Source organism: Myotis lucifugus, unplaced genomic scaffold (assembly GCF_000147115.1).
Source record: "Myotis lucifugus unplaced genomic scaffold, Myoluc2.0 scaffold_12, whole genome shotgun sequence".
Lineage (NCBI taxonomy): Eukaryota > Metazoa > Chordata > Mammalia > Chiroptera > Vespertilionidae > Myotis > Myotis lucifugus.
Window position 1 is genome coordinate 4,840,718 of NW_005871060.1, and position 19,715 is coordinate 4,860,432.

General features: G+C 40.1%; 1 protein-coding gene across 1 annotated transcript in view; it reads right to left on the reverse strand.

Moving 5' to 3' along the window:
- Positions 1-618: 618 nt before the first annotated feature.
- The window catches only part of COQ2 (coenzyme Q2, polyprenyltransferase), a 22,907-nt gene continuing 3,810 nt past the window's right edge, over positions 619-19,715 (reverse strand). Inside the window, exons 2-7 of the mRNA XM_014452011.1 lie at positions 13,931-14,097; positions 10,093-10,214; positions 8,274-8,359; positions 6,138-6,271; positions 3,408-3,596; positions 619-1,337 (exon numbers count right to left, since the gene is read on the reverse strand). Of these exons, the coding sequence (XP_014307497.1) occupies positions 1,173-1,337; positions 3,408-3,596; positions 6,138-6,271; positions 8,274-8,359; positions 10,093-10,214; positions 13,931-14,097 (863 nt within the window). The 3' untranslated portion in view covers positions 619-1,172. The remainder of the gene's footprint in view (positions 1,338-3,407; positions 3,597-6,137; positions 6,272-8,273; positions 8,360-10,092; positions 10,215-13,930; positions 14,098-19,715) is intronic.

Sequence of the window (19,715 nt, forward strand, 5' to 3'; positions counted from 1 at the left end):
AGAGCCACTTAAATAAGTAAACCACATTTTAGGTTGATGGTGATAAGTTCTAAAGAAAAAAAAACAATAAAGAGCAAGGGGATAGGAGGTGTAGGTAATATTTGTATATGCCATTTTAGTCAGTGGCTAGGAAAAGCCTTTTCAAGGAGGTAATATTTAGGAAAAGCCCTGCAGTGAAGGACAAAGACATAATTCAAGCAGAGCATTGCAGGCAAAGGAACTGTAAATGCAAAGGCCCTTGGGTCGGAGTCTGCCCAGCCTGATGAGGGACAGTGAGGAGGCCAGAGAAGCTGAAAAGGAGTGTGAGGAGAGTAGTCACAGGCAAGGCCAGATCATGGAGGCCTGGCAGGGAGTAGGACTTTAGTTTGTACTGAGTGTCCCGTGAAGATCCTGGAGGGTTCTGAGCAGAGGAAAGACATTTTACATGGGTTGCAAAACATCACTCGGCAGCTGTGTTAGAACATTCTGAAGGGATAAAGGAACAGTAACCTTAACCAATATGCCACTATCCTGTAAGTTATAATCAGATAAAAACAAAACAAATAGAAATTAAACTTGTCCCTGGTGATTGCCTGTCTGCCCATTCTGATCACTATGGCTGCACACAGAGACCTGATCTAAATGAACATAGGTTTTTATTAACAACAGCAGTATGTATGGATATAGCAGGAAAAAAAACAAATTATTTACTGAAATTCTCCTAAAATATAAAAAATAGAATGGTTTTCTGAATTACAGCTTTTGACAGTGAGGAAAGGTCAAAATAAAGAACAGTAAGCCCCAACTTTCCGTGGCAGTTTTAATTTTCCCCTAAAAAAGAGTCCATTTTTCTTGCAGACATTTAGGTGAGATACATGTCAAGTTTCTTTTAAAGTCCTAAACTCATACAACTCCCATGACCACAGATGAGAATTATAAGGAGAAGAATGCGTCAACTTAAATACTCAAGATCATCTCAAATCCTGATGAGTCTCAGGTTTCTGTGACAGAGGACGAATTTTGCTGGTAAATAGCTGAACTAAAATCCAGGCAAATATGCTTGGTCTTCATCTTCTGATTCTTAATTCTCTAACATATAATGTAAAACTCTTATTCAAATCTAATTATGCAGCAACAAGACCTGAGTGTTTTGTAAAAGTCTAATTAAAAAATTCCTAGAGAAACTTCAATTGCTAATTTTCTGTTCTACTATCTGTATTTTTCTTTGTTTCATCTGTCTTCTTTTCTTTCCACAAGTTCCCGAGGACAATCCCTAAAAAAATGATTAGTCCTATTGTTCGGTTGGAGGCAAATTTATCCCAACAATCCTCAGGTCTGTGGATGTCTAGAGTGTAAATCTGTAAAAGAACACAATGCTGCATTAGTACCAGTATGGACTTTCTGGCATCACAAACACATCATTGGAGAAGGTATCAGCACTCTGCTACATAACTGTAAGCAATGGGAAGCCCTTAATGCACCCCAAACAGTGCCCCAATGTAGACAGATCTACCATATCACGGGGTATCATCTAAGCTGCATCCTAAAAACTTCCCCATTATGGTGTGTGAATGCTTTGAGAAGCAACCCATGCTATTGTCAGCTCTATTTAGAAAATTCTTCCTTCTACCGATTGATCTAAAATCTGCTTCCTATAGCTCCTACCCTCCATTTCTAGCTTTATTCTTCAGAAAAATGTTTCTCAACAGAGAACAAGTCACATTTGGGCAGGACAACTCTATTGTGTAGGGCTGTCTAGTGCGCTGAAAGATATTTAATATACCTGGTCCTCACCCACTAAATGCCTGTAGTGAGCCTTCCCATTTATTTATAACTAGAGGCCCGGTGCACAAAAATTTGTGCACTCGGGGGTTGGGGGGGGGGGGGAGATCCAGGTCCCGGATGGCAGGCAGGCGGCTTCTGGGGGTCACACACGGGGGCCTGGATGGCGGCTTGCACCAGCTCGTGCGGTCCCACCCTGCCTGCAGTATGCAAATTAGCCGCCATCTTTGTTGGCGGTTAATCTGCATATTGCGTTGATTAGCCAATGGGAGGTGTAGCAAAGGTACGGTCAATTACCATGTTTGTCTATTATTAGATAGTATAAAAATACCCCCCATCCATGTGTAAATCTCCCTCCCATCCCCACAAAGAGAAGGGAATCCTAGTAACCTAGATTTGTAGTTGGTGACCTAAGACAGTAATACTCCTATTCTCTATGGCAGTCCTGCAGCTGTATCAGCAAAGTCTCATGTCCCTGTCTTCCTCTTTCCTAGGCTTAAGCATCAGCATCCTCCCAACTCTGGTTATTGTGGCCTGCAGACTTAAAATCATCGTGATTTCCTTTCTTCTCAAATACTGGAAGGCTATGTCCATCCTAAAATATTGTGTCAGAGACTGGAGAGAGGACCACAAATGTAATTGAGACTATAAAGTGAGTTCCAAATATTTGTTATAACATTTGTGATAGTCCTCATGATTTTTTGCCTTTCTCCACTGATATCCAGGTGCCTAAATAGTGCTCAATCTCTATTACCCTGACCAGACAATCCTGTGGAGCTGAGTTATGACCAAAAGAGGATGCTGGAAAATTCTAAGGAAGAAAACAATGAGATCTGAGAATCCTGGAGAATCACCAATTCGTATGTTTTAGCTTTCCTAGTGAGAAAAACAATGAAGGGGATGCAGCATAGGGTTTCCTTTATAGACATCGGATTTTAGTTTCCTTCACGCCATGTTCTGTAAGTTTTGCTTACCCTGAAAAATAACTTGCAATAATCTATACGAAACAGATCATCTAAATATAGGTTCACTAACTTCTGTTCAAAGAAAATAACAGAAAACACTGGTTGTTAATGGACTGTATTTTTGCATCAACCTATTAATTAAAATTAGATTTAGTTCATTCATTTTACACAAGTCAATAAAATAGATTCACAATATCAGCTTGTAGGGGCAAGGGTGCTGGGGACATATCCTGAAATGACAGTTTCCTATTATCTAGGCAGAATTCTGACATGTTATAATTTCATGACATATCCAGCCTTGGTCTCTATACCAGGGAATCTAAACCTATGACTAATCAGTTTACTAAGCATCACCAGAAGCCCACATTTTAAAGTGAAGTTGTATTGATTAGTTGCTTTCAGAGTAATTCAATTCAACCCACAACCTTCAGATATTGCTGAAATTTTCCAGAATTAATTCCCGAAAAATCAGAGGGGGAAAGATCTACATTTAGTTTTAGATTATCTCTTTAAAATAATATAACTCTTTTATATGGTAAGATGGGGCAGGGGAGGGGGTGATTCAAGCCAGTTCAAAGCAGTGCAAGAAGTACCTTACTTGGTAAACACAGAGGCTGTTTCATTTAAATATTTATAATTTATAGCAAGGAAGAATGAGGGGAAAAAATAAGGTGGTCAAACCTGGTGAGTCAGATGGGCTGCGACAGCAGCCAGAGCAGTGTAGTAGGGCACGGTCTGACCAGTGTTCACGCCCACCAGGCTCAGCGCCCCCAGCATCGCTACACTGAAGCCACTAAGCCATTGCTTGGTGTTTTCACGAAACCTCAGTGCTGTGGACTTCACGCCAATCAGAGCATCATCTCTCTTGTCCTAACATCAAAAAGTAATAAGAAATTGTCTTTTACTGACATACCATAAAATTCACCATTTTGAAGTGTACAATTCAGTGATTTTAGTATATTCATAAGGTTGTGCAATCACTGCTACCTAATTCCAGGGGACACTGTCTTTTAAAGAACAGTTATATCCTATATAATAAAAGGCTAATATGCAAATTGTCCCTTTTGGGAGTTTGACCAGGGGGCAGGGTGGGCCAACGGCCCCTCCCCCTGTCAGCCCCCTCACCCCCCGCCCCTGATCAGGGGCAGGGCTGGCCAGCCAACCTCCCGTGTCTCCTACCCCCCCACCCACCGGCTCAATAAGCCCCGATTGGGGCGGGCTGGCCAGACCCCACCAGTGCACAAATTCATGCACTGAGCCTCTAGTACAGCGGTTCTCAACCTGTGGGTCGAGACCCCTTTGGTGGTTGAACGACGCTTTCACAGGGGTCGCCTAAGACCATCCTGCATATCAGATATTTACATTACGATTCGTAACAATAGCAACATTACAGTTATGAAGTAGCAATGAAAATAATGTTATGGTTGGGTCACAACATGAGGAACTGTATTTAAAGGGCCAGAAGGTTGAGAACCACTGCTCTAGTATAACCATAAAGATACACTATGAGCTGTGAAAGATGAGTAACTCAGAAGATGGGATGATCAGTAATGAATGTGCAGCCAAGTCAAAGTTAAATGTTACTGCTGAAATTCTCTTCCAGCTCTATTTCTACATGTCACTGTACTTCTTATAACCCTATTGACATTTTTCCCCCTATTGACTTTTAACTACACTTTTACTACATCAAAAGTAAAACTCAACTCAAATTCTTTATAGAGCTCCTCCTTATTAAAGAGTTCTCAAGTTTTAATAATTTTCTTACATTTTAGTTTCAATATTGTTGAAATCACAAATGTAAAAAACTGCTCACTTACTACACAACATCCATTCACATTTCACTTCTAACTCAATTTACTCCTAGCCTCTCCCATCATATCCTTTCTGTTTAAGGTTTTGATGAAACACTCCCATCTAGCTGGCTGGTTTCCTCTAGCAAACATATTCGCAAGCATTTCCATATGCTGTTGTAATTATGGTCCTGTGATATCAGAGGCTGCACGCTGAACTCTGCAGGCACCTGCAGGCAGACAGCTATTTTTTGGAGTCCCAAATACAAATAATAATGAGTGTGGGGTTCCAGTGAAAACTGTATCTTTAATTATGTGGACTACCAAAGTGTCAATGAGTATATGGTGTTTTACTGAAGAAGTTAACCTAATTGGCGTACAGCTATCCTAACCATTGGTTCCAGATCTTATTGCAAAAAGTACAGGCATCTCCTCTAAACTATTAAGTTTCACTTTAGGGAATCAGGCTGATTAAAGATCTGGCAACTTTTTCATAATAATACAAATGTGGTGAGGGGAAGGGGTTAATGAAAGAAAGCAGGATGAAATCCAGACTAAAATATCAGAAACAAAATTTCATTAAATCATGACATATTCTTTAAGTAAATGATTGAGAACACAGTCATAAAAATACTGAGAAACCCTCTTTTCACAGATCATAAACATAAAAGGAAAATTAAGGCCGAACCGGTTTGGCTCAGTGGATAGAGCGTCGGCCTGCGGACTGAAGGGTCCCAGGTTCGATTCCGGTCAAGGGCATGTACCTTGGTTGCGGGCACACCCCCACTGGGGGGTGTGCAGGAGGCAGCTGATCGATGTTTCTCTCTCATCGATGTTTCTAACTCTCTATCCCTCTCCCTTCTTCTCTGTAAAAAATCAATAAAATATATTAAAAAAAAATTAAGAACATAAACCCAGAAAATTTTTTAAAAGGTTTTTTTTTATTAAACTTATGAAAAGGCAATACAAAAACTATAAAAATATTTATGTCCTTTAAGTAACACCACTCCTAAAAATTTACCTGAAAAGCTCAGTCATAAAGACATTGGTAAATAAAACAATACTGTTTCTAATTGCAGAAACTCAGAAACAACTGAAATGGCCAAAATAGACAAATTATTTAAAAAAAAAAACGCGTTAATGACAAAAATAGGTAAAAATCTAGGAAAACATTTATTACCTATACTAGGTAAAGAAGCTACCTGGTGCAATGATTAGAGACATCAACAGAGGGGCAGGAGAGGGTTGTTTGGGTTTGAATCTCAGCTCTGCCATCCACTAACTATGTGACACAGACAAATTACTTCCCAGGCATGTTTCCTCATCTGCAAAATAAGGATAATAAAAGTGCCTTCCTCTCAGGTTATTATGAGAGTTAAATTAGTGTTTGCAAGGTATTTAAAACAGTGCCTGGCATATAGTAAATGCTATTTAAATTATTATAAATAAAATAAACGAGTTGATCTCTTTGGTAAATATACATGCACATGAAATAGACATATTTTGTTGGTACCATGGAAGTGTGAATGATGTTTTTAGAAAAAAATACATTCCCTTTAGTTTGGTTCTTAAAGTTTTTTTAAAAAAAAAACTAAGTTAAAGAAAAATGATGTTTCTTTACCTGGTGGGCATAGATAGTATCATATATTAGAGTCCACATGATTCCAGAAAAATAAAGAGGCAGGCAAACAAATGGATCACAGGAGCCCTTGACAGCAGACCATCCAAGTAGTGCTCCCCAATTAAAAGTGAACCCTACAAGGAGTGAAACAGAGAGAGGAAAAGTCTAACTGGACTTCCGAATTCCAAAGGGAGGGGGAGGAGCATCAGCTTGTATTAAGTGCTTCTGTGTATGCTGTTTTCTAATACGTTTCTTTCTTAAATTCTCTCAGCTCTCTGTGGTAGTTATTAGCTACATTTTAAAAAAAGAAAACAGGTTCAGACAGGCGAATAAACAATGAAAATAACATAGCTAAGAGAAAGAATAACATCCCCGATACATAGATTTCATGAGAACATTTATCCTACCTAGTAAGGTGCCTGGCACAGTCAATAAATAATAGACGCTGGGGTCTGGACTTAGACCTGAGTTAAAATCCTGTGACCTTCCCATTATCACTCTACTTCCCCTCTAGGTATAGAAAGAAGAGTATAGACAGGAACCCTTGTGTATGCCACAAGCCCTCCTCGCTGAGGATTTCATGCTGACGACTCCCGAGTCTCTGTGCAGGCCCTCTCAGTCTTCAGATTAGCCCTGGACTGTCTGCGGGACATCTCCACCTGCAAGGCCCTCTGGCACCTCAAACTCTATGGGTCCCAAACGTCTTTTCTCAGAAGACCCTTTTCTCCTTGTCCCCTTTTTCCACTGGGACTCTCTCAGCTGACGCAGGGCCTCCCCTGTGGGCCCGCAGTCCTCGTGTGTGCCAGTACGCTACACTGCAATGCTCTGTTCATCACTGTCTCCTGCTCCGACTCCATCAGGACGGTGAATGTGTTTAGGTCACTTTTATTTTCCTAGTACCTGGTGTGATTGCTGGCACAAAGTAAAAGTTAGAAGTTCAATAAATATCTGAAGTAAATATACCAGCTTTCTTAATATTATCTTATAGATAGGAAATGCTTATCCTCCTTTTACCAAAGGAGTCCCAGATCAGATGAGAATATAATGCCCTATATATATATTTTAAATAAAAAGAAACACATTGAATGAGAGGATCTTAGAAAAAATTAGTATTCTACCACAACTTTGCAGTCAGCCTCAAATCAATTTCTGGAGTAGCTTTAGGTTCTTCTTTTTTTTTACTGGGGGGAAAAATTTCAAAGAACTAAAGTAGTTTTAAGATTACTCTAGGAATAAAAGACTAGTAGATATTTTTGCAAAAGATTTTGACTTACTACCTCCTATCTACCTCTCTTTCTACTAATAAACATTTATTGAATTCCTGCGATGTGTCAAGTGCTATGTGAGATGCTGAGCCATTCAAATGTAATGAATGCTTTATCCTTTAGGCATTTACAATTTATTACTGGGGAGACAGAGGAGGCTCTCAATACTTCTTGTTGAATTGATGCTGTTGAAATGAGTAAGTGTCTTGTCAGAGGGCTGTGGGAGCCCAGAGGGCTATAACTTTTCCCCAGGAAGTCTAAGGAGAGCTTCACAGAAAGGGATCCCCGAGAAGCAGCTGAGCTGTCACACATACTTAAACCCCTGTTCTCCTGCTCGGAGTGTTTTCTATTCCAGTCCCCAAAGGGCAGCTAGATCAACCACCTAATGAGAGAGGTAGGCTCAAGGCAGCTAATGTTTTCCTTCATGACATACCTATGTCTTTAAAAGAGCATTTCGGAAAATTAAATATTCAAGATTTTTTAGCCAACAGAAATGGCTAATTGTCCTTCTTTAAAATATGAAAATCTGCCCTGCCTGGTGTGGCTCAGTTGGCTGGAGCATCGTCTTATGCACCAGAAGGTCGCAGGTTCGATTCCTGGTCAGGACACATACTTAGGTTGCAGGTTCTATCCCCAGTCAGGGTGCATACGGGAAGCAACCTATCAATGTTTCTCTCTCTCTCCCCCTTCCTCTCTTTCTTGAAAAAAAAAAAAAAAAAGAAAAGAAAAGAAAAACTATTCTTGGTTTGGAAAATTTCATGACTGACTTGACATCTGCCACATTGTACATGTATGTATGCATGTATGATATTATATCTAAAAGTATAGTTTGGGGTATCACAGGAAATAGTTACAGTTAATTCAAGCTCACCCAAGGCTAACTGAGGCCAGTACGTAATTCTTTTCATTAGTGGATAGGTGATGACAAGAAGTAGGGATGCTGCTCCAAGAGCTATACTGAAATCAAGAAAAACCGTTAGAAAGATTAACATCACCATCTCTTACAAACCACTAAATAAGATGAGAGTAACACTAATTAGGAAAATAAATTATCTTAAAAATTATATTTTTTGTTATGTAAAATTTTCTTCCTGGACTTTGATATGGATAAAGTACGATTAAAAATATTCTCAGTGTTACAAAGAAACAATAACAACAGCTAACACATGTAGTGCTTTCATGTATTAGGCACTGCTCTAACTGCTTTACATGTTAACTCATTATAATCATCACCACAACCTTAAGAGGCAGATAGCTTAATTCCACTTGTTGTTTTGCAGATGAGGAAACTAAAGCTCAAAGAGATTAAGTAGCCCTAGCTGGTTTTGCTCAGTGAATAGAGCATCAGCCTGCGGACTGAAGGGTCCCAGGTCAATTCCAGTCAAGGGCACATGCCCAGGTATGGGCTCAATCCCCAGTAGGGGGCATGCAGAAGGCAGCCGATTAATGATTCTCTCTCATCACTGATGTTTCTATCTCTCTCTCTCCATCTCCCTTCCTCTCTGAAATCAATAATATATATATATATATATATATATATATATATATATATATATAGAGAGAGAGAGAGAGAGAGAGAGAGAGAGAGAGAGATATTAAGTAATTGTCATACAGCTAGTCAGTAGCAGGGCTAGAATTCAAACTTAACGCAGGTTGACTCAAAGTCCAACTTATTACCATTATGCTACTGCCTCTCTAAATTTTATATTCAAACATTAAGACAGGTAGAAACAGACGTTCTAACAGAGAATCAGAGTCAAGATATCCCTTCCTCCACATACAATGGGGTGTTATTTCTCTGGAAGAGGATAAGGTCACAAAGCCCCTATGAAAGGATAATAACGTAAGACATTCATTCTTAGGTACCTCACAGGGCGCCTAACACCACCCCTCCAGGAATAATCTTCCAAGGTTTTCATGTGAGTGATACTAGCAGGGCAACATATATAAATAAGTCTAGTCTTCATAAAATAATGCTTGTTTGGTGACCTCCTCTTTTCTCTCTTATTGAAGCACTTTGTAAACAGCCATCTAATGCACAGAAGTTTAATCCTGTCTGTGTTTGAGACACAGAAACGAGTCCTTCCACTTTTTTCATCTATTATGGATTAGGAACCTAACTCTGAGAAAGACCATTTCCTCTTTTTGCATAATGAGTATAACCACTTCTGCTTCTATCTACTTCAGAGACACTGAATTATAACCACTTCTGCTTCTATTGACTTCAGAGACAATGAAATAAAATTATGCAGGGGTGGGCAAAAGTAGGTTTACAATTGTGAGTACATGGAAGTTTATTCTTGTATTATTATTTATTAATTATTGTATTATTTCTCGTGTGAACAACTCTAAACCTACTTTTGCTCATCCCTGTATAAATGAGTATATACACACACACTCAGGCATCTAGAAAACCTATAAAGTGTCTTGCGAACCTTAGGAACATGCAGTGTAAGTACTAAAGGTGGTTCAGGATAAATTAAATGCTGATCTATCTTAATTCCTTTGGATGAAAACATACTTGATTTGACAATGTGCGGTGATTTATTTATACTTGCTAACTTACAGATGCTCAATAGGTAGCCAATAAACAGCTTTATGATAAAGATATTTCAATTTTATTTTACTTCTATTTCCTCCATTTCAAAGGAGATATTTCATACATGATTATGAAAAACACATTACTATACCTGTAGTAATTCAGACACAGAAGAACCCCCAGTGCCAGGGTCAGCTGTCCCCCGAGAAAAACGAAGGACTGAAAAGTTGAAATGTCTCCAGCAGCTATTGGGCGGGTTGCTGTTCTTGTAACCTTAGTGCATAAAAATAGATACCTTAGCCTCACACAATGGCTCAATCATTTATTTAAACATTTCATCAAGAGACTGGTCCATGGTAAGCACTTAGGCAGAAATATGAATAAAAGGTGAAATCAACATTGGAAATACTGCCAAGAATCAAAAGTTGGTATTTTAAAGTAGCTTTGAAAAGAACAAAAATTTCCCACCACTCATTCTCCTTTCTATCTCCCATCCCCACCCCTAAGCAAACAAAACAAAGCGATTTCCTAATCTAGTAATTAGCAAGTGAATGTTCAATTTCCATAGAGAAAAGAGGAACAATAATAATATGAATTCTCAGGGGGAATAATTGCAGTGCATGTTAAATAAGACTAATATCATGTGGGAAGCACTGCAATCAGAAGTCAGATGTGAAGAAAAAAGACAGATAATCTAGGCTTGAAAGTTGGAGTGTTTTTGCCAGGTTATTTAGGATGGGTCTGTAATCTTATATTAGCTGCACCCAAATATAAAGGGCAAATCCACTGTGAAAGAAAGAGAAATTATGTGAACAAATAATATATATTAACTTGTTCTTTTCTTTCCAAAAGATCATGAATGTGATTATTTTAAATTGAACCACAAATAAAAAACATATTCAAAATTTTCAACATTGCTAAAAGAACTCAGCATCTGAGATCAGAGAGCCCAGCATTTGAATCCAATTCTATCACTTACTGGCTGTATGAATTTTGATAAATTACTTAATCTCTCTTGGGCTTAAGTTACTTATCTGTTAAAGGAAAAACAGAAAGAGGGAAAAGGGAGAGAAGTAATTAATAGCACCTACCTCACAGAGTAAATGCAGTGTTTGAGGCATATAAGTATGCAATAACTGTTAACTATTATTAATATAACATATTTTCATATGATTTATATCAAGGGTTAGCAAACTATAGCCTGTGGGCCAAATCCAGCCTACTATTTGTTTTTATATGGACCATGAACTAAGGCTGGTTTTTACTTTTTTAGGTGGTTGAAAATAAATTTTAAAAAAGAGTAATGTATTGTGACACATGGAAATAAGAAATTCAAATTTCAGTGCTCACCAATAGTTTTATTGAGAGAAACATACCCATTTGTTTACATATTGTGCATGGTTGCTTTTATGCTCCAACAGAGTAGTTGCAACAAAGACAGTATGGCCCAGAAAGCCTAAAATATTTACTATCTTATTCTTTACAGAAAAAACTTGCAGAACCAATTTACAGCATGTTTCACTCTGCAATAAACAGTTTATCAAACTGTAATGACTCGTCTTGGTTAAAGTGCCAGAACTTGTTTTGGGCCCTATGGTTTCAGTTGGAAATAATATTTATGTTCTCTATTTGTTTCAGGATATTATGATTCTCCCAGCGAGTATCTGAGTATTGACAATGTGCCACTATTCTAAGAGCTACATATGCATCACATCACTGAATCCTGTTTTAGCCACTCACAAGGTCTTGCCATTTCTAAATTTTAGGAAACTGAAGCAGAGGCTCAGTAACTTTCCAAAGTCACAGGTAACACAGTAACACAGTCAGTCCACTCCCACAGACCACACTAACCGATGATTACACTGGCCCTTCAGCAGTTATAATTACCTACCTACATTTGAAAGCTGAAGATCAGCACTCAGTGACAAGACTAAAAATTATGTAACACGATGATCAAAACATGTTGTGTGTGGTTTTTATGAAACCAGAGAGCTCACAGCTTATAAAACCAAATCAATAGAGTATTTCAATGTTTATCAACCTAATGTTGATAAATATATTATTTATATCAATAACCAGATAACCTAATGGCAATTCACTTAAAACCCGGAGCCATAAACATATCCTTAATGACATACAGCCTTTAAGAAACTGTGAAGTAAGCATTACAATGTGGCCAAGTTTTCTAACTCATCCTTTAAAAGAGATGCATGTAACATTTTAAAATCCATGTTAGCAAAACCACCTCAATAGCTGTAAGACACTCACTTAAGCACTTTGCTGCATGTCAATACAGAATCTGGATTCTTCTAATCAGAGGAAAATAGCATGGAGAGATGTAGGATACCTAATCAGTTCCCTTTTATCTAGGGGGAAAGCAAATCACTTAAGGGGAAATAAAAATGTTCATATTTTCTTCATTTAAAAAATGGAGCCCTAACCGGTTTGGCTCAGTGGATAGAGAGTCGGCCTGCGGACTGAAAGGTCCCAGGTTCGATTCCGGTCAAGGGCATGTACCTTGGTTGCAGGCACATCCCCAGTAGGGGGTGTGCAGGAGGCAGCTGATCGATGTTTCTCTCTCATCGATGTTTCTAACTCTCTATCCTTCTCCCTCCTCTCTGTAAAAAAATCAATAAAATATGTATTTTTTTTAAAAATGGAAAAAGTTGGTTTAAATATATTATTTTTCTAACTATTTCTTTTGTTGTAATTGTAGATTCACATGCAGTTTTTTTTTTTTAAAAATCTCTTTATTTTAAAAAGTATAGAGATCCCATGTACCCTTATCATGTTCCCCCAAAGATAACATCTTACAAAACTTTCAGTCCAACATCACAACCATTACATGCTGTAAATTGGTTCTGAAAGTTTTTGGATATTAGCTGCTCTAAACATGGTCAAGAATTATTCTGAAGTGACATATGACAGATGCCTCATTCATACGGGTATGCAGAATGAAAACTGACCAGGACGTGAACCCACAAATCAAATGCATCTCCTGGCACGGATCAAGGCATCTGTGGGGCATCGAGTGGCCATTACTGTGCAGTGCCTGACACTATCATATCCTCCAGCCACACACAAACCCCATGATTGCAGTTGTCAAGCATAATGTACTTTATCTCCCTGCCATGCTGTATCCACTGTTTCCTCTGCCTGGAGTGACTCACCCTGCAGCCCACCCCCTTTTTTTTTTTCCATCTTATTGTGACACAGTTCAAAGGTCACTCCCTGAACGTTCTCTCTGACCTCCTCCCTTAGGCCAAGGTAGTAAGTTCACTTGTGGACACCATTCTCATGATAGTGCTGCTGTATTATAACTATTAGCCTGGGAGGTCAGGAGTGTTGTCTTTCAACCATGCCATCCTAGAAGCTGTCACTGTGTCTCACACACACCAAGTACTCATTAATGTTTTATGAGGAGAGAAGGAGGAATTGTATTTCCTATCCTTTCTATTTCTGTATTGTATGAATTTTTCAGAATAAACATTATTTTTCTGAGGAGAAAAAAGAATAAAATCATGTTTTTAAAAGAAGTATTATAGCAAATGCTAACAAGGCTGCCTATGTTCATTTAAATTAAGATTTGATTTACATAGGAATTGTTATTGCTCTGACATATATTGCAAAGGAAGGGATGACAGTTCTTTTACAGAAAAGGTTCGAACAGATTTTTCTTTTAGAGAAAAGGTTCAGACAGATTTTTCACTTCACTCCTAACATCTTTACCCTAGCCTTCTAAATCCTAATTTATTTTCTAAAAATGAAGTACACACCTTGTCCTCATGGCTGCTCTTGTGCTGAGAAAGGACATATACTGCATTTTGTAATACCAGCTATTCATTCAACTGGTATCAGCACTTCTTACGCTGAATTCAGTGAGGACACTAAATGATCCTGTTGCTTTATGTGCCATTCAAAACTGATGCCAGCACATTACTCTGCGGAATTTAGAGACGCCTCTCTGTTCCTTTCAAGGACAAAACTACCTTTTTATCGTAGTCCCGGTCCCACATGTCATTAATAGTACAGCCTGCTCCACGCATCAGAACAGCTCCAGTGCCAAAGAGGGATAACATGTACCAATCTGGAAAACTGCCCGGTTCCGCTGCCAACCCAATGCTCCAGGTACATGGCAGATACAACAGCCATGTTCCTAAGCAAAAATAAAAAGACAAAAAAGGTACAAATTCAAGTTGGTTAAATGTTTTCATATTTTTAAACACCACATCCCAAAGTAAAAAACACAAACTCAAAAATAATACAAAACTGGGACAATAGCCCTGGCCGGTGTGGCTCAGTTGGTTGGAGCATCCAAAAGGGTTGCTGGTCTAATTCCCGGTCAGTGCACATGCCCTGGTTGCAGGCTTGATCCCCAGTGGGGTGTGTGCAATAGACGTTATGCTCTCACATAGATGTTTCTCTCGCTCTCCTCTCCCTTCCTTCTCTCTAAAAATCAATAAAAACATTTTTTTAAAATACAGGGGGGATATAATTTGCAACTCATATCATAAAGGACTATTCAGAAAGTAATACAAATGGCTTATACATATGAAAAGATAATAAACTTTGAGAAATATATATTCAAATTACATTGATGTAACATTTTTCACCCATCAGAATGGCAAAACGCAAAGTCTGACAATATACCTGGAGAGTCAAATACTGCCATGTATTTCTGATGAGGTTACAAAATGGCTAACCCTTATGGACAACCTGAAAATTTTTAATACACGTGTGTGTGTATACATGCACACACACATATAAAACAAATACATACATTTGAATGTTAGTATGTTCATAAACCATGTCAGGAAGGCTATATTAGAAACTTGTCTTTGGGGAGGAACTGGTTGGCTGAGAGACTTAGTTTTCACTCTACACTTTTGTACCTTCAGAATTTTGTATCATATGCATGCATTACCAGCAGCCCTTTGGTACACGGGACAGTGCCCAACCAACTGATCCACACTGGCCAGGGTTGTAATTTTCTATTTGATATTTTCAGACCACAGTTGACCGTGGGTAACTGAAACCGCAGAAAGTTAAACCATAAATAAGGGGTTATATGAATAAGAGATTTTACACATGAACTTTAATAATTATCTTACTTTCAAAAGAAAGTCTTTCAACAAATGTTTAGATATGGTACTTTGAAGACAAATTCTGAGTTTTCCTTCCATATTTAGCAATATAAGAGAAACAAGACATGTGATTAAAGAAAGATCAGATCCTGCCAGCCGGCGTGGCTCAGGGGTTGAGGGTACACCTATGAACTAGGAGGTCATGGTTTGATTCCCAGTCAGGGCACATGCCGGGTTGTGGGCTCGATCCCCAGTAGGGGCATGTGAGAGGCAGCCGATCAATGATTCTCTCTCATTGTTGATGTTTCTATCTCTCTCTCCCTTTCTAAAATCAATAAAAATACATTTTTTTTAAAAAGAAAAGAGCCTATACAGAAATGATCAAATGACAAAGTCCTTATAATCGTGTTTAAGCTTCATTAAGTTTTATTCATTTGCAAATCTTTATAAAGCATGTATTTCGTGCCAGGGCTATGCTAGGAACTGGAAATACAATGGTGACTGAGAGCTGGTTTCTGCCTTTTCACAGCTTATAAATCAAAAGGAAGAAACACAGTTAAACAATCATAAAACAGAACAATTCAACAACAAGGCAAGCACAGGGTCCTACAAAGGCATAAAACAGTGCCACCCAAGTTAACTGGGGAGAGAATAGGAAGAACTCAGAGAGGCTTTTCCAAAAGGGGCTTAAACTCACACAGCAGAAAAGGCAAGGAAAGCCTAAAAGTGAGAAATGGCCAGTCCAGAAGTGAATAACGATAGCTACTGTGGAGGAGGAATAAAGTTTCCTCTACTCTTCCAGGTTCTCTTGGCTAGTCTAATAATTAAATCTACATGGGACAGGTTAACAAGAGAAAATAACCAAATTTAATTACATACATATGTACAGGAACTCCACATACATGAAAGAGTCAGAGACTCCCACATACATGAGAGGTTCAGAGACAGACGGTAAAATGAAGTATATATGACATCCTGAGCTAAGGAATGAGGTAAGAACTCTGGGGCTTTCAAAAGAACTCTAGAAGGGGTTAATTCAAAGATTGATGAGAAGAGCAGATGTTCAGTAGTTAGATGTTTGTCCTGCCCTCTAAATAGGTCATAAAAAGTTATTCTTGTTTTATTATAGACAAGGCCCTCAATTTAAAATTTAAGGGAAAGGGAGAAGTTTCTCTGGACCTTGCAAAGTCTCGATTACCTTCAGCTTAAAATACTGTAATCCCCATACCACAGAGGCACAACTTGGGCAACTCATTCTGAGCCCCCCACTAACATTTACTGAATGTTCGTGAAATGCCCGGCAGTGTTCTAAATGCTTTATATGTAGCCCTACCTGGTTAGGCTCATTGGCTAGAGCATCGGTCTGCAGACGAAAGAGCCCCAGGTTCGATTCCGGTCAAGGGCACATGCCCAAGTTTCGGGCTCAATTCCCAGTAGGGGACCTGCAGGAGGCAGCCAATCAATGATTCTCTCTCATCATTGACGTTCTATCTCTCTCTCCTTCTTCCTTCCTCTCTGAAATCAATAAAAACACATTTAAAAAAATGATTTATATGTATAAACTCAATCCTCAAAAATATAAAATATGCACTATTATAATTATTCCTATTTTACACACGAGGCAACAGATGTGCAGAGGTTAAAACAATGGGTTTAACATCTTCCTTATAACTCCGAGAGACAGAGGAGTAGCTACCCGATCTTGCCCAAATAGGAAAGAAAAACCACAGGCATTATTTTCCTGGTGCAATTAGAACTGAAGGTTCCACTTAAAAAAACTAAATAATTCTAGAGAAAGATATGTAACCATCTATAGCATTTTGTGTCAAGAACAAAATTTTCTTAGCCTGAAGTCTGTATTATAGGTGACATATTCACTTACTAATATGAATCTGTAGGTTGCCCTTACAGAAGAGGACGGTTCCTATAATGAAGGAGAAAGTCAGACCTCCTGTTTGATGTCTGCCACTAGTAAGTGAAATGACACTGGATACTACAGTATATTAAACTTCAAGGTCCATTCTTTGTCATCTATAATGAGAGTAAAGATATCTACCTTTCAGCATTGTTATGAGAAGACGATATTGGTGATGAAAACACAAACAATATTACAAAATATATAGTGCTTACTATGTGCCAGGTGCTGTCATATAATACTTGATTCTCACAACAAACCTATGAGCTAGGTACTATTTTTATTATACCCAGGTACATTTCAGAAAAAAAAATGTTTACTGTAGAAAAAGGAAAACCTCTCTGGGAGGTTAAATAAAATGATCAAGTTTTGGCAGGTGATGGAAAGACAAAAGAGCCTAATGGAGTCTAACAAGAGTCATTCACGAATTACACCTTATCTTTAAGACAACATAATCACCCATAAATGCAGTAAAAAATTACACCACCAATTTAATGGAAGAGTGCCACCTGCTGAAACTTCCTGAAATAATATCGTTTGTGACCCATTTGAAAGAAGTTTTAATCCATTCTGAAAAACAATAAAACACATTTTGATTTATGAAGAGTAACAAGATTAAGCTTCAACAAAGTAAAACAATGAACATAAAATTACCCCACAAAAGAATTTCAATAAAGAAATATCAAACCTGGATTCTACCACTACCAACTTAATGTTCCTGGCATATACATAGGGGTTCAAATAATGTTTGTTGAATGAACTGTAACACAGAGAACTACTAAAAAGTTATCTTAAAATCTTGCAATCATCACCTTATTTAGAACCAAAGCATGCAGGCTGGTCTCTTCTCAATATACTGTACATATAAGTATTACCCAAACTTCTCCATTCCAACTTCTCAAGTAATAATGGCTCATTATGTTAGGCACTGTTCTAAAAATTTGGCATATAGTAATGAGTTCTTATGACAACCTTATAAAGTCAATATTAATAGTATCTTCATTTCATAAATGAGAAATGAAGGCTCAGAGAGGTAAAGTAACTTAACTGGGGTCCCTCAAATGGGCAGAGTGAAGATTCAAACCCAAGAGGTCTGGCTCCAGAACTTTATACATAACCCCTTTATAATCTCTTACTAGAGGCCCGGTGCACAAAAATTTGTGCACTCGGAGAGGGGTCCCTCAGCCCAGCCTGTGCCCTCTCGCAGTCTGGGACCCCTCGGGGGATTTCCACCTGCTGGCTTAGGCCCGCTACCGGGGGATTGGGCCTAAGCTGGCAGTCAGACATCCCTCTGGCAGCCCGGGAGCCCTCGGGGATGTCCACTTGCCAGCAGGGAGCAGGCCTAAGATGCAGTTGGACATTCTTAGCGCTGCTGAGGAGGCAGGAGAGGCTCCCACCACCACCGCTGTGCTGGCAGCTGTCAGCCTGGCTTGTGGCTGAGCAGAGCTCCCACGGTGGGAGCACGCTGACCACCAGGGGGCAGCTCCTCCATTGAGTGTCTGCCCCCTGGTGGTCAGTGTGTCATAGTGACCAGTCATTCCCAGTCGTTCTGCTTTAGGCTTAATTTGCATATTACCCTTTTATTATATAGAATAGAGGCCTGGTGCACAGGTAGGGGCCTGCTGATTTGCCCTGAAGGGTGTCCCAGGTCAGGGTGGGGGTCCCGCTGGGGTGCCTGGCCAGCCTTGGTGAGAGGCTGATGGCTGTTTTCAGGCTGGCCAAGCCCCCCAGCGGGGACCCTCACCCCATGGGGGTTTGGCCAGCCTGGGTGAGGGGCTGAGGGCCATTTTCAGGCTGCCCACAGCCCCTTCAGGTTGTGGGGGTCCCCGCTGGGGTGCCTGGCAAGCCTGGGTGAGGGGCTGATGGCCATGTTCAGGCTGGCCACGCCCCCTGGCGACCCAAGCTCCCAGCCTCTCTTTTGGGCTGGAAGCAGGTATCTGAGATTTATTTATCTTCTATAATTGAAACCTTGTAGCCTTGAGCGGAGCCCAGGTCTGGCTGGAAGAGGCAACCCAGGCTCCCAGCCCCTCCTTGAGCGGAGGCCACGGCCGGCTGGAGGCAGGTATCTGGGATTTATTTATCTTCTATAATTGAAACTTTGTAGCCTTGAGCGGAGCCCAGGGCCAGCCAGGGCAGGCAGGAACCTTGGCTTCCTCCATCACCGGGGGCAACCCAAGCCTCCTGCTCACTCCAGTTCCGTGGCCGCTGCCATCTTAGTTGGGTTAATTTGCATACTTGTTCCTGATTGGCTGGTGGGCTTGGCTTGTGGGTATAGCGGAGTGATGGTTAATTTGCATGTTTCTTTTTTATTAGTGTAGACTAGAGGCCCGGTGCACAAAAATTTGTGCACTGGCAGCAGGGGTGTCCCTCAGCCCCACTTGTGCCCTCTCACAGTCTGGGACCCCTTGGGAAATAACGACATGCTGGCTTAGGCCCGCTCCCGGGTGGCAGAGGGCAGGCCCAATCCCTAGGTGCAGCCCCTGGTCGGGCTCAGAGCAGGGCCGATTGGGGGGTTGGGGCACCGCCCCGTCACACTCAAGGCAGGGTCGATGGGGAGGTTGCCGCGCCACCCCGTCACGTACAGAGCATGGGCCGATCAGGGGGTTGGGGCGCTGCCCCCTGTCACCCACAGAGCAGGGCCCATCAGGGGGGTTGGGGCTCCGTACCCTGTCACACACAGAGCAGGCCCGATCAGGGGTTTGGGTGCTGCCCCCTGTCACCCACAGAGCAGGGCTGATCAGGGGGTTGGGGAGCTTCTCCCTGTCACGCATAGAG